The sequence below is a fragment of the Pararge aegeria genome, chromosome 2, assembly GCF_905163445.1.
Source record: "Pararge aegeria chromosome 2, ilParAegt1.1, whole genome shotgun sequence".
NCBI classification, from domain to species: domain Eukaryota; kingdom Metazoa; phylum Arthropoda; class Insecta; order Lepidoptera; family Nymphalidae; genus Pararge; species Pararge aegeria.
Genome location: NC_053181.1, coordinates 15,173,607 through 15,185,790, shown reverse-complemented (window position 1 = coordinate 15,185,790; position 12,184 = coordinate 15,173,607). Strand labels below are relative to the sequence as shown.

The following is a 12,184-nucleotide window of genomic DNA, read 5'->3' as shown; positions in this document are numbered from 1 at the left end:
TGATTTTTATGTTTAATATTCTAAAGAGTCGTAATTTGTTTCAAATGCTTGTACACATATAATGTTTCTGATAAAAATTTAATTATGTATATTTAAAATAAAATTGGTGGCCGTAATTTATAACATCGATTATTTTTTCGAGGTCAGTTATAAGTGGTCTGTGGTGAGAAAGTGAGTGATACCACAGAGTGTTTTTTACTTTGAGACATACATAGTAAGTCCATACCCTATATTCTCAGAGTACATTCAATCATCAATGCACTCTGTGGTAGATACCTACTTTGACTGCGAATAATAATTTAATAAGGATAAAGGAATTATTTTTGAACACACACAGCACCGAATAGATAATTTTACTACCCCATTGTGCTTATAAAATGATATTGTGCTCAAAAAAAAATATTATAAAGCTGCGACGGTTGGAATGTCTTCTTCTAGTAATATTTCTCAATCAGCGTATTCCCCGTCAGAACCTGAAACTCCACAAGTTAGTTCCAACCGAAATCTGTATCGAATACGATTGAATTAACTAGTGCTGATCACAAAGAAAATATGTTTAGCACTACATACTATTCACTACTGCTACTAGTTACTACTACGTTACGATTCTAAAAATCATTCCCTAAGGGTAAGCTTTATTTATTATCGCTTCTACCAATTATTGACAGTTTATTCTCAAATAATTCTCCAAGAATGATTAAAGTAAGAACATAAACCAGTTTTATGACAACCCCATCACTAAATACCTAAGTCAATAACAGGGCAAAAGGGCATTTTCTATTCGGCTAAATTGGGAAAAATTAAACACTATAATTAAAAAGATGATAATAATTATAGAATCCTATTCTATTCTACCTTGCAATGCAAATTTTTACTAGTTTGTCCGTAACTACACTGTCCACATGCTTCAGGCTGGAACACAGCAATGCTGCTTGGCCGAAACGCAAGCTCTGCAGTAGCCTGGACAAGCTCTGTCACAAAAAGTTCTACTACTACTAAGCTATAATATTAATATATTAACTTAAAATGTCAATAATTCAGTGTTATAAATTGAGCAAGCAGCAGGGAATACAGTTAATTCAATCTTATTCAATCATGTTATAAATGATTTGTAAAGTGTTATGGTTAAAATTTATTTATCCTTTTCCAGAACTCACAAATACAGAGTAGAATTCTTAATTTTGATCAATCACTAAACCACAGTGATCTTGGCCACAGCTTTGAGCAGTCATTAAAAAATGCTCACAAGGAGTTGCACCAAAAACGTATACAAGCACTACGAAAAGAACTTGACTATTTAAAAGCTACAGAATGGAAGTTCGAGTATGACAAAGGCTTTGTACAATAGCTTTTTAAGTTTGACTATTTTTATCAGTACATTGGCAAATAACTAAGAGATGTTCTCATACATTACTTCATTTATTAATTACTTATTGGGCAAGGAGCATTATGAAGAAAGTGATGAAGAGAAAGAAAAATTCTTAGCAGAGCAGCTGTTCGCTCTCGAGCTAAAAGCTGAACAAGAAACAATAGCCCCAGCATCAGCATCAGATGCAGAAATACCTAGTAATGCAGAATGTTTCCAAAAAACAGGTCAGCATTTACTTCACAGTTTACAATAATTATTGTGATTGAAGCTTTATTATCTTCCTGAACTGCCTTGAGTTAAGTTGGCAGGTTTTTTAAATTAGCGGACAGGACCTATAATCATACTTATAATCAGCTAGTTATCCTGGATCACTGGCTTACCCTGCCCCCCAAGGCACAAGGCTGGATCTTGCCAATTTTTTAATTCTAGGCTTTTCGGTCAAGAACATCTTATAAGTGTTTTAACTTTAAAGGACTGAAATAAGTGTGTTAAAAGTCTCATCTCATTCTGATAGTTAGACCTACATGTTAATTACGAAAAATAAATTGACAGTTTATTTATATATATCCAGTGGCGTGCATTGAGTTTCTTACCAGGGTATGCATACACCAGGAAAATTGCATAAAACTTCACAAATTCTCCTCCTATTCGAGTTATATATCAATGTTAGGGTATGCAGTGCTTTTGTGCTTGTATGGATTGCACGCCACTTTATATATCCTGATTAAATTACCTGTTAAAAATTTATCCTAAAGGATTAAAGAGAAAAAAAACCAATGCTTTAGAGTGTTATCGTTTCGGGACCATGTCTATAAGTTTTAATCAAGCTGGATAATTTTATAATATTGATTAATCATTTTTATTTTGCAGGTGTTATAACTTACTACAGTGATAACTATGTGCTTATTGATGGCATGTTTTACTATGATTTGTCTGGATGTACTGTAGAAGTGAATGTTAATGACAAAGTACTGTATTTAGGTTATAAAGATGCTAACAACGCTATTGTAGTTGTAAGAATTTTACAAAATGAAGGTCTGTTTTGGGGTGATGATGACACTGAAAGTGAAGAAAAGATTTTTAATGTAATAGAACATGTTTTAGTTGGCCAAGTTGAATATAGGCAAGATCGGTTAGTGTTTATCAAAGAGAGTGATTTGAAATTCAACTTAGATGGAGTAACAGGTACTTTTGTTCCTATAAAAGGGGATTGGATTGAAATGAAATGCTCTGTACAACAAGATGTTAATAAGCCTTCTGATATGTCTACAAATCAGGTTTGTAAATATTCATAATCAAATTGAGATTCTACATTAGCATCAGTTTGAGTCAGTATGACTCCCTAGCCACAAAATCCACTCAGATTAGAGCATGGAAACGTAAGCTTTATGTTGTGCAGTGTAACATTAGTTGTAAAAAAAAAACTAAAAGTAGGGTACAACTTGGTGGCCTTCTTCTTTTGCATGCATCCTAGTGCCAGCACTAGTGCCAGCACTAGGATGCATAGGTTTTTTCTGTTGAGGCTAATGCCTCAGACACGGCCCTTCTGTTGAATGGTTTTATTAGCACTCGAGAGTGGTTTTGGTGGTGAACTCATTCCTGGGAGTTGTCTCCAGCGAATGAGTGTATGGTAGTTGCAATAGGTTTGTAGGGTGAGTTGCGCCTACGTTGGTGGCCTTACTGCTTCACTTGTATTTTATCAACATCAACCCATTAGCAGCCCGCTACAGGGCAAAGGTCTCTTCTCTGAATGAGAAGAGTTTTTAAATATGTATGTGTTCTTATCATATATGACCGTGCAACTTTGTTGCACCAAATCGGTTATTACCGGAAAACACGAATAAAATGACATTTTCTTAAAATGAATCCAAGCTGGATCGATTTATTGCCCCCGAAACCTCCTGTTTACTAAATTTCATGAAAATCGTTGAAGCCGATTCCGAGATTCCAATTATATATATACAAGAATTTCTCGTTTAAAGATAAAAGATTAGTTCTTTTTTATATTTATTAATTAAATTATATACTTTGATTTATTGGTGTACAATAGCTTATGTATTAGTATGTAGTTGTTCACATGTATGTATTTTAAAAATTTGTACCACCAGCAGTCTATTCTACTCTTCTTTTTTCCTAATTCAAGGGTGGCCTGGCAGAGATCGCTTTTAAGCTATAAGGCCGCCTCTTGTATTCTACTTCTTTCTTTATGTTACTGTTTTTATTATATTTTTGCAATAAAGCAATAAAGAGTTAAATAAATAAATAAAAGACCACACTGGCCAACTACACTTGCGATCTTTATGGAGAATTGTCAGGCATGGAGGTTTCTTTATTATGATTTATTTCATCGTTAAATCAACTGATATTTAATTGCTTAAATTAAAAAAATTGTGTGTAAATTTCTGACCACCTACAGTTTGCTTGCCACTCTTTGACGTCAAGAAGTTGGCATCTCGTCAAAACTCTTATCCGTGCGCGTGATGTTCGCAGTTACCGCGGTGCCTGTCTGCTCCTTTTTATTTCTATTATTCTCACTTCTTTTATGAATATAAATGTCGGGCAAAAAAGCAAGTTGGTGGTAAAGTAAACTAAACCGCTGAGGGGCACGTCTTTGTGTTACTGGTACATTTCTGTCCTTTTTATATAGTAGAAAAGGAAAGAACCAGTAATTTTCTAAATTTTACTTGGCTACTTAAAAATGTTGTAGAAAACATTTATTTCTTGCTTTTTAGTCGTATTTAAGTACAACAAAGTCGGTTTGTTTTTGACCAAAAAAAATCCACGCTTTTTAATGGGTAGGCTTGCAAACATGTCTAAGTAATAATAGCCAAATGTCAACTGCTCATAACTTTTTTTTTTTTTAATACAGACAAAATGCCTGACGCATACCACTCCGTTGGGGGAAACGGAGTAGTTATGTGGGACTTGCACCCACTAAAAACTCTATGTGTCGCTGGATAGACCTATAAGTGAGAGCACGGGGTTCACTTGCGTATTCACCGCACTCTCGCCAAGGTTTTCACCCCCCAGTGCATGGCGGGTCCTATCATCAATGGCCTGATCGCTGCCAAATCCCCCAGATATGCGTGCGCTACACGGCACGCCACCTTCTTAGGCCTGTCATTAGTTGAGTGACCAACTTCCCCTTTAATTCGCCACCCGCGGGCAACTGCTCATAACCTACAAAATATGCTTGAGGAATTACCCGGCACTTCACCATCAGCTTTTCTATTGACGAGCATAAATTTCTTACCTTCTATATACCACAATCGAAGCGCAATCAGTGTTATACTTATTATTGTGTAGTTCCGTTGTGGCCGTCCGTGGTCTACATCATTAGTATCACTTGACCAAATGGTGCTTTTCGATAGCAGATGCTTAAGTTTCTTTAAAGAATACTCCAACCGCTTTAGGTGTCCCTAAAATACTTGTGGAGTTACCTCAATTTCTCCAGGATCCCTTCTGATGAAAATAGATCTAGACCTGATGAAAATAGGACCACATAGGAAGTATTCTGTGTTAAACAAAAAAAAAACAAAACAAACGAATTCGTTAAAAGAACCTCCTTTTTTGTAAGTCGGTTAAAACACACAATTTGCAGATTAAATATATAGTTGTGCCAATCCTGTTGTACCCATTTGTTTAAAGTAACTCAATGTCTATTCTTTCCACAATGTTACCGTGGAAAAAGATTTTGCCCTAGTCTGGTCTGATGAGAAGCTTTACCTTTAGTTACCACGCTACCATCAAAGACGTGCCGCCTAGCGATTTAGCGCTCAATTACGATGCCGCGTAAACCCGTTCACGCCACGCGGTCAACTAGGGACTACCGCGCCGAATCATCCGTCTCGTGGACGACTCGTTGATGCTGAATCCAGAGTTGGAATTGAAACGGCGTTAAAACGCTGTTGAGTAAATAGGTGTGCAAATCAATCGGATAGAGTAAAATTTTGCATAATATGTAAAATTCAATTTAGTTCAAATTTTACATTATTTTTTTAGGTATTGAAGGTGATATGTTTTAATCCAATAAGAACTAAAGTCAAGAAAGCAGTTGTTACCTACTGGTCTGGGACAGATGGTGTTTGTGACAGGCAAATTTATTTCAATAACGCTGTTATAGCGAATGGCAGTCAACCTACTGTTGGATCAAAGGTAAGAAGAGTATAATATGTTTCTATTCACAAATGTATTTAGGTTCCTTCATTTAAATAAACGTAATAAATATCATTTCGAACAATCACAATATAGGTTTGATAATTTTAGTATGGAGCCAGGTTACCTACCTATTGTCGGTCATTTTTATTTTTATAATTTTAGCTAGCTGTTGCACGCGACTTCGTCCGTTTGTTAGTAATTTTATAGCGTCCCGTAGGAACTGTTTTTTTGAGACATGTCTGGCAGTAGCAGCGGCAAAAAATAATTCTTGAGTTAGGGGTTCGCTGCTGTCGAGTTATTTTCTCTACCAACAATAATATTGACCAGATCTTTACGAAATTTTGGCAAAATTAAACTAATAAAACAGCCTTGCCGGTGAATGAAGAATTACAAAAACGCTTATATATTTATTGAGGGGACGCCTGCCATTGCCAGACGGGTGATCAGTCCTCTGTAAGGACTATTCCCCCCAATTCCCCATGTTTGAGACACTGGTTTATTGGTATCCCGGTAGAAACCTACTAGCCCCTTTTGTGAACCTCGCGATATCCCTTATAGAGGTTTGCTAGGTCTTCTACACTTATACTGTTCTTACCTTGTAGTCCAGTCCCATCTTACTAGCGCGTACATGGGGCACTCAGCTATGAAATGAAAACTGGTTTCCACCTCACCATACTCTGGCCAGGATGGATCTTCTGCAATTCTCATTATCGTTAGGTGTCTATTTAACAGGCAATGTCCTGTGGTTATGCCTGCTACCAGTACTATATTGGTTCTGCTCTGTGACATTACACAACGCTTACAACGCTGTCGTAGTGGTTGAAGAGTTGTTCTTCTGGAGATAACCCTGAAGGCAGCAGCCATGTCATGGAGGTTCTTAAAATGGACTATTTCATCATCATCACATCAACCGATAGACGTCCACTGCTGGACATAGGTCTTTTGTAGGGAGTTCCAAGTTCCACGATTCTGAGCCGCTTGGATCCAACGGCTACCTGCGACGCGCTTAATGTCGTCTGTCCACCTCGTTGGGGGTCGACCAACGCTGCGCTTACCAGTACGGGGCTGCCATTCCAGCACCTTGGGACCCCAACGTCCATCCTTTCTCCGAACTATGTGCCCGGCCCATTGCCACTTAAGCTTCGCGACTCGTTGAGCTATGTCGGTAACTTTGGTTCTTCTACGAATCTCCACATTTCTGATTCGATCGCGTAGAGATACTCCGAGCATAGCTCTCTCCATCGCCCGCTGAGTGACTCTAAGCCTTCTTATGAGGCCCATAGTTAACGACCATATTTCAGAGCCATAGGTCATCACTGGCAACACGCACTGTTCGAAGACTTTCGTCTTCAGGCACTGAGGGATTTCTGACGAAAAGATGGCACGGAGTTTCCCGAACGCTGCCCATCCGAGTTGGATTCGGCGGTTCACCTCCTTCTCGAAATTGGACCTACCTAACTGGATCGTGTGTCCTAGGTATACGTATTCGTCAACAATTTCGAGTGCAGTGTTCTCTACGATTACTATTTCAATTTAACGTATAAACAAAACTTGGTGTCTGTTCTCTTCGCCTTTAAGGAGTTCTGCGCCGGGAGTCAACCCTGAGGGCATACTCCCATATTTTAGCAAAACTTAAGCCTTGTTGACTTGTCTGGTAAATATTGTGTTAATTGAATGTTCGATTTATTTTATTTCAAAGACGATAGTTTGTGATGGTTAAATATGCGTGGCATGCGGTAGTGTTAGTGAGCGGTACCCACAATGAAGTATGTACTATGTTATCTATATTATATTTTACCGAAAAAAAAATACGTTTTATTGCGGTTGTAGGTACTAGTTGAGGCAGTTGAAAGTACTCAAGACAGATGCAATTGGAGAGCATTAAAATTAATAGTTATTGAAGGTCGATCACCTAAATCATCACAGACTGAGTTACCAACTGAAGAACAAACAAGTTTAAAGATAGAAAACGAAAAACAATTAGAAATGACTTACCCTTTAAAATTTGAAAAAGTCAATTTTCAATGCACAGAAAAGATTTTGTTAAATATTAGTAACAGAAGTAATCAGATTTACATTTTGTATAAATGGATTGTGCTTAGTAGTAAAAGAGACTCACAGATAAACATTAAACCTTTTGTGAATCAAGAAATAAGCATAAACCCAGGGCAAACAATTTCTTTCACAATTACATGCCACCCAAAATTCTTAGGAAATACAAAAGAATCTTTTGTAGTTCTGTTTAAAGGGTTTCAATTGAAAAGGTTAATTGAAATAAATGTAGTTGACACTTCAAATACTATGAATGATGTCATTCATAGTTATAGTCCAAACCACACTTCCAAAAATATTGAAATTATGAAGGAAGTAAGAAAAAATGTCAAGAATTATATTCCAGGAGAAAGAATTAGTAAAATGCCTAATTTCGTTGCAGTAAAGATAGGTCAATTTCCTGTTCCAGATAAGATTTGGTCCGTTATTGTTGGGGATTCGGTGGAAACGTTTTGTACTAACTTTGAAAAAATGTTATCGAACTTTGAAAGTAAATTTCCATGCTTGGCACAAGAATTAAATATTGCCAATTACATTGATAGATGGCATACACTTCTATATATCCATGAGGCTGATGAAAACATAAACATGAGGGCTTATGATAAAAGTAAAGTTTACTTGAACCACTGTGATGAGTACCTAAGTCTTGAAATACCTGGACTAGCCGAAAAAAGACCATCCCTGATTATAGGTGATAAAGTTCTAGTTACAGATACATGGAGCTCTGATTCTCCACCGTTTGAGGGCTACATTCATGCTGTCCGTGGGAATTTTATTCTAATGAAATTTAACTCCCTATTTCATGAATCTTATGGTGGTAGTGATGTTTCAATACAATTCCATACAAGTCGAAGCAATTACAAAAGAATGCATCATTCCATCAATTTGGCATTATCTTGTTTGGGACCAGAAATTTTATTTCCATCTCATCTTATTATAAAACCACAACAGATTCCGGATGAAAATTTGAATAAAATTGAGTGGTATAATGAAAGTTTAAATAAAATCCAAAAAAATGCTGTTATTAGTATACTAAAAGGTGAATGTCGGCCGATGCCATATATTGTTTTTGGCCCACCAGGTACTGGAAAGACTGTAACAGTTATAGAGACTATTTTACAGATATTGAGATGTGTTCCTGAAAGTAGAATTTTGGTTGCTACTCCGTCTAATAGTGCCTCTAATTTGATAACCGAGAGACTTATACAATACAAAGAGAAATTTACAGGTTCTGTCATGAGGCTCATTGCATTTCATTTAGTAGATTCTGATAGTATACCAGATATTATAAAACCATATTGTGCCACTCTTGATATTGCGGTAGAAAATACATCAAAGAGTAAGCATTATGTTAAAGATAAAATAAATATAAACTGCTCAAAATCCTTTATAGGGAGACACCGCGTGACGATAGGTACGTGTAATGGTCTTGGAATTTTAAAATATATAAACTTGCCTCAAGGTCATTTTACGCATGTAATAGTAGACGAAGCAGGACAAGCAACAGAACCTGAAATAATGGTACCGCTGACCTTTACAGACAAGGACTATGGGCAAATTATTCTGGCTGGTGATCCAATGCAGCTGGGTCCAGTCGTTTTATCTAAGTATTGCAAAGAATTTGGTATGGATGAATCATTTTTGTTAAGAGTTCTTGATAGATTTCCTTATCTCAAAGATTACGATGCGAATTTAGATGGCTTTGACAAAAGACTTGTTACCAAACTAAATGATAATTATAGGTCATTGAAAGAAGTTTTAACATTGCCCAGTGAAATGTTTTATGATGGCACACTTGTTGCTAAAATAGACAAAAGTTTTAAATGGACTAGTAAATTGATTAATGCAACTGCTGAAATTTTTGATTCACAAAGTTATGACGGAGGCATTTTTGTATTTGGTATTAAGGGTCTTAATATGAGAAGTGAAGAAAGCCCTTCTTGGTACAATCCGCAAGAGGCTTCAATGGTCGCTCTCACCGCATGTAAACTTTACAAAAGAAAAGTGACAGCCGATGAAATAGGCATTATCACTCCATACGTAGCACAGGTTAGATTCAGAATATTTATACACTAATCTCTTCTTAGTTTGATTTTTATTCATACTGACCATTGGTTTCCTTTTTCAGACAAAATATTTACGCGTTCTGTTTGATTCTATGGGTTTGCCTCAACCGAAAATAGGAACAGTTGAAGATTTTCAAGGACAAGAAAGGGCTATTATACTTATTTCAACTGTAAGATCTAGCGAGTCAATAATACAAGAAGATATGAAGCGTTACCTGGGATTTTTAAACTGTCCAAAACGTTTAAATGTCGCACTAACAAGAGCGCATATTTCATCAATAATTTACTGCAATCCACATTTATTGAGTACAGATCCTTTGTGGCATAGAGTCATAACCCATGCAGTTGCAAATGATAAGTATATGGGCTGTGACCTACCTAGTGTTTATGATAATATAATTAAGTTTTAACAGTAATTCCCTATGTCTAAGAATAAAAGTTTTTAATCTGTATTTACTTAATTTTTATTCAGATACCCGTGTGCCCCGATACCGAATATAGGTATAATGTGTATTGGAGTCATCACAATTAATAACTTTTGTTATCTATTATCAACATTTTTAGAGAATTTATTAGTCATATACTCTTTGATAGCGGTTTTCATACGGTCAAAGTCAAAGTCAAAAATATCTTTATTAAAGTACTTATGATGCGTACATTACATGAGAAATCTGTATGCGGTAGTTGCATTATGATGGCCATAACCTTATTCGTAAACTTAAAACTAAAGCTATGAGGGTTCCAAACGCGTCTTTGTCTAAGAAGAAGCCCACAACAAACTTAGCCCGGGGTTCTTTTTTTTATCACTATCTCATTTAAAATAATTATAACAAGAGCAACCTGGTGACAGCAATAATTCACACCCAAGTTTTTTTATCGATAACACACTTTAATAGACTTTTCTATAAGCGTACGTTTAATACAAACAGAACTTTTTAAGAGACATCTCCAATATGACAATGGGTAGTTTAATGTGAAATTGTATGCAATTTCCTTTAAACGAAATATGAATTATATGCAATATTGCACTGCAAGTTCAAATTGATGCAGTCACATTTTTTATTAAATTTAGAAATGTTTACTCGGTGAAGGCAACAGCATCAGCTTAGTATTTTTTATTATAGACATACATCTAGTGCCCTGCGGCTTCGCCCGCGTTAATTACGGAACGCTGCTACATAGTCTACAACCTTACTCCATAAATCAGGCTATACCTACTTAACGCAAGATTTTTTTCGATCGTTCCAATATACGATCCTATGATGTTAAGTACAGGTAGTATTAAAACATATGTAATCAAACTGAAGTGTTACCAAATAATATAACTGCTCTTGCTCTTAGAGCTTCACGTAAACATTGCCAATAGCAAATGCCCATCCCCAGGAACTACTTCCTTTTTGCCTTACATAAAATATCTTGTTAAGTGTGGCTTAACAGCAGCATTAAGCAACGTAGACCCAAGTCAGTACATGGATGGGTGTCCGTCTTTGGCAGTTTAAAAAATAATTTGTTATAAATGAATCTCAGTTCCTATCACTAACCAAGAATAGTAATCGTTAAAGATTGAAGTCGAAATAACATTGTTATTTGATTCGTTTGCCAAGAAAATTTCTTACATTTTTTATTTAGTCTTAGCACTAAAGTTCTTATAAATGTGGCAACACTTGATATATTCAGTATCGTTAAGTGAGGGGTTTGCTGCCGTCCGCTGAGGAGTTCTGTGTTCTATCTCCAATCATATTCATCAGATCTACACGAAATTTGGGCAAAACTACACTGATAGTATAACCTATCAATTACAAAAGAATAATTTAAATCGGTTAACATTTGAGGGAGTTGTGGTGGTAAAATCGTCAAACACGAAGGTTTAGGCTGAGATGGCTTAACAAGAGATTATTCCCTTACTCAAGACAAGCAAATGGAACTCTATTTTAGCACTAGGAAACCTAAAAGCACAGTTAAAAGTACCTACATAGTAAAGACGGTCATGTAGGCTACAGAGCGTATCGTTACAAGGTATGGGCATGGGGTATTGTCGTTGTCAATCAGGTCGGTGCCCCTGCCCCCGGGTAAACCCTACATATTTTTTGTGTCTGTTGGCTCTCAGAGCTTTGTCATTCATTAACCCGGAACCGAAACTATATAATAAGTACTACACGGGTTGCGATTTGATATTGGTATATTTTTGGTAAGCATTTAGCGCTCTTCATAATAAAGGAGCTGATAGTGAAGTTCCGGGAGAACCCCTCAATCATTAACAGATCTGTAATTTTTTTATAAATAAAACTCTTTTTTTTTTTAACAAATAATTTCTACAATAAAGACAAAAAAGGCCTGAAAAGGCAAAATTATTTTTACCTAGAGACAGAATGGCAGAGAAAGAGAGAGAAAATTATTATATCTGTCTACAGCTCACAATCTTGCGCTAACTACGATTTCGATTTTCGGATGGACACTTGCCGATAAACACCTAATGGGGTTGCTACGGCGTCACCGGGGAAGTAGGGCGAGCGCGAAAGCTCGTCATGAGAAGAGCCTC

At 36.4% G+C, this 12,184-nt stretch overlaps 1 protein-coding gene across 2 annotated transcripts; it reads left to right on the top strand.

The window, feature by feature from the left end:
* The first annotated feature begins 252 nt into the window (after positions 1-252).
* Positions 253-10,097, top strand: LOC120629448 (probable RNA helicase armi). Of its 2 annotated transcripts, none has more exons than XM_039898393.1 (6): positions 253-487; positions 1,151-1,593; positions 2,240-2,646; positions 5,372-5,524; positions 7,358-9,628; positions 9,708-10,097. In XM_039898393.1, the coding sequence occupies exons 2-6, from the start codon at positions 1,398-1,400 to the stop codon at positions 10,053-10,055; spliced, it is 3,375 nt and encodes a 1,124-aa protein (XP_039754327.1). In that variant the 5' UTR covers positions 253-487; positions 1,151-1,397; the 3' UTR covers positions 10,056-10,097. The 2 variants fall into 2 exon arrangements, with proteins under 2 accessions (XP_039754327.1, XP_039754331.1); XM_039898397.1 differs by having other exon boundaries at positions 253-628.
* The last annotated feature ends 2,087 nt before the right edge of the window (positions 10,098-12,184 follow it).